A 1,770-nucleotide genomic window follows, 5' to 3' on the forward strand; every position below is an offset into this window, starting at 1 on the left:
GGTCATTGCCACTCGTCTTTGAGGTAGCCTGTAGAAGGGTATCATAAAAATGGTCCTTCTGATCATTTGGTAGGCCTGCTTGTGGGGCGTAGGCAGAGATAATTGTAGCTATGCTGTTCTACAGGACTAGCCTAAGCTTAAGCACTCTATCACATACCCTGACAACCTCTATGACTTTATCTACCCATTTCTTCACAGGGAGTATGCCTACACCCGCCACTCCATCCGTGTTACCTTACCAGAAGATTTTGTACCTATGTGCCTTGTCTGTGAGGATCCTAGCTGAAGCTCCTCTCCATCTTACCTCTTGTATGCAGCATACATTGACACGTCTCCTTCCAAGCTTCTCTACAATCTCACTAGACCTACCTTTCAGTGTGCCTACATTGACTGTGCCAACTTTGAAAACTGGGAAAGGAATGTGGGGTGAGGCTTGGGGAGGAGAGATGTTATTCAGTTCCTGAAAAGAAGAGGGAGGTTGTCGTGTTCGTTTTTTTGGCATGCTTCATCTGTTCTCACTTCTGACCTGACATCATTCAAACATTCAAGTGTGTTAGGATTAAGATAGCCCCTACTAGAGGTAGGATTAGGTGTTTTAGGTGTTAGCGGCATTGTGAGTATAAGCATTACGGTCATCGTAAGGGGGTGGGCGTGATTTCAGACAGAGAGAGAGAGGAAGCAAGTTCATCCATTGTGAGTACAAGCATTATGGTCATCGTAAGGGGGGGGGATGATTTCAGACAGAGAGAGAAGAAGCAAGTTCATCCATACATACACACAAGCATGCACGCACACAGACACAGGCAAACAAGCACACGCGTACAGCTCATGAGCTGTCTCCTTCACTTGATATGTGCATGGAAAATTACTGGGTAGTTGTTGCAATATTTCTAGACGGAATGAAACGAAACGAAGGATAGTCGGTTAAGTAGGTGGGCAGCTAACCTAGTTGCGTTTTTCAGGGAGAGAGTGGGGGTGTAGGTTGTATAGAGAACAGCACCAGAGAGGAAAGGGGATTGAGAGAAGAGACATCTGGTAATCATCATCATCATCATCATCATCATCATTTAACGTCCGCTTTCCATGCTAGCATGGGTTGGACGATTTGACTGAGGACTGGTGAAACCGGATGGCAACACCAGGCTCCAATCTAATTTGGCAGAGTTTCTACAGCTGGATGCCCTTCCTAACGCCAACCACTCAGAGAGTGTAGTGGATGCTTTTACGTGTCACCCGCACGAAGGCCAGTCAGGCAGTACTGGCAACGGCCACGCTCGAAATGGTGTCTTTTATGTGCCACCCGCACAAGAGCCACTCCAGGGTCACTGGCAACGATCTCGCTCGAAAATCCTACGAAGGCCAGTCAGGCGGTACTGGCAACGGCCATGCTCAAAATGGTGCATCTTATGTGCCACCTGCACAAGAGCTAGTCCGGGGGCACTGGCAACGATCTCACTTGGCTTGCCGGGTCTTCTCACACACAGCACATTTCCAAAGGTCTCAGTCAGAAGTCATCGCCTCGGTGAGGCCCAATGTTTGAAGGTCTTGCCTCACCACCTCAGCCCAGGTCTTCCTGGGCCTACCTCTTCCACGGGTTCCCTCAACTGTAAGGGTGTGGCACTTTTCCACGCAGCTATCCTCATCCATTCTCACCACATGTCCATACCAGCGCAATCGTCTCTCTTGCACACCACAACTGATGCTTCTAATGTTCAGCTTTTCTCTCAAGATACTTACACTCTGACGGGTATGCACACTGACGTTACACAT

General features: G+C 48.5%; 1 protein-coding gene across 1 annotated transcript in view; it reads left to right on the forward strand.

Annotated features, from left to right (window-relative positions):
• LOC106883353 (ralA-binding protein 1-A) overlaps positions 1-1,770 on the forward strand; it is a 109,936-nt gene that overhangs the window by 62,423 nt on the left and 45,743 nt on the right. The window contains exon 9 of the mRNA XM_052974959.1: positions 199-250. Within this exon, the coding sequence (XP_052830919.1) occupies positions 199-250 (52 nt within the window). The remainder of the gene's footprint in view (positions 1-198; positions 251-1,770) is intronic.

The sequence above is a fragment of the Octopus bimaculoides genome, chromosome 20 (assembly GCF_001194135.2).
Source record: "Octopus bimaculoides isolate UCB-OBI-ISO-001 chromosome 20, ASM119413v2, whole genome shotgun sequence".
Lineage (NCBI taxonomy): Eukaryota > Metazoa > Mollusca > Cephalopoda > Octopoda > Octopodidae > Octopus > Octopus bimaculoides.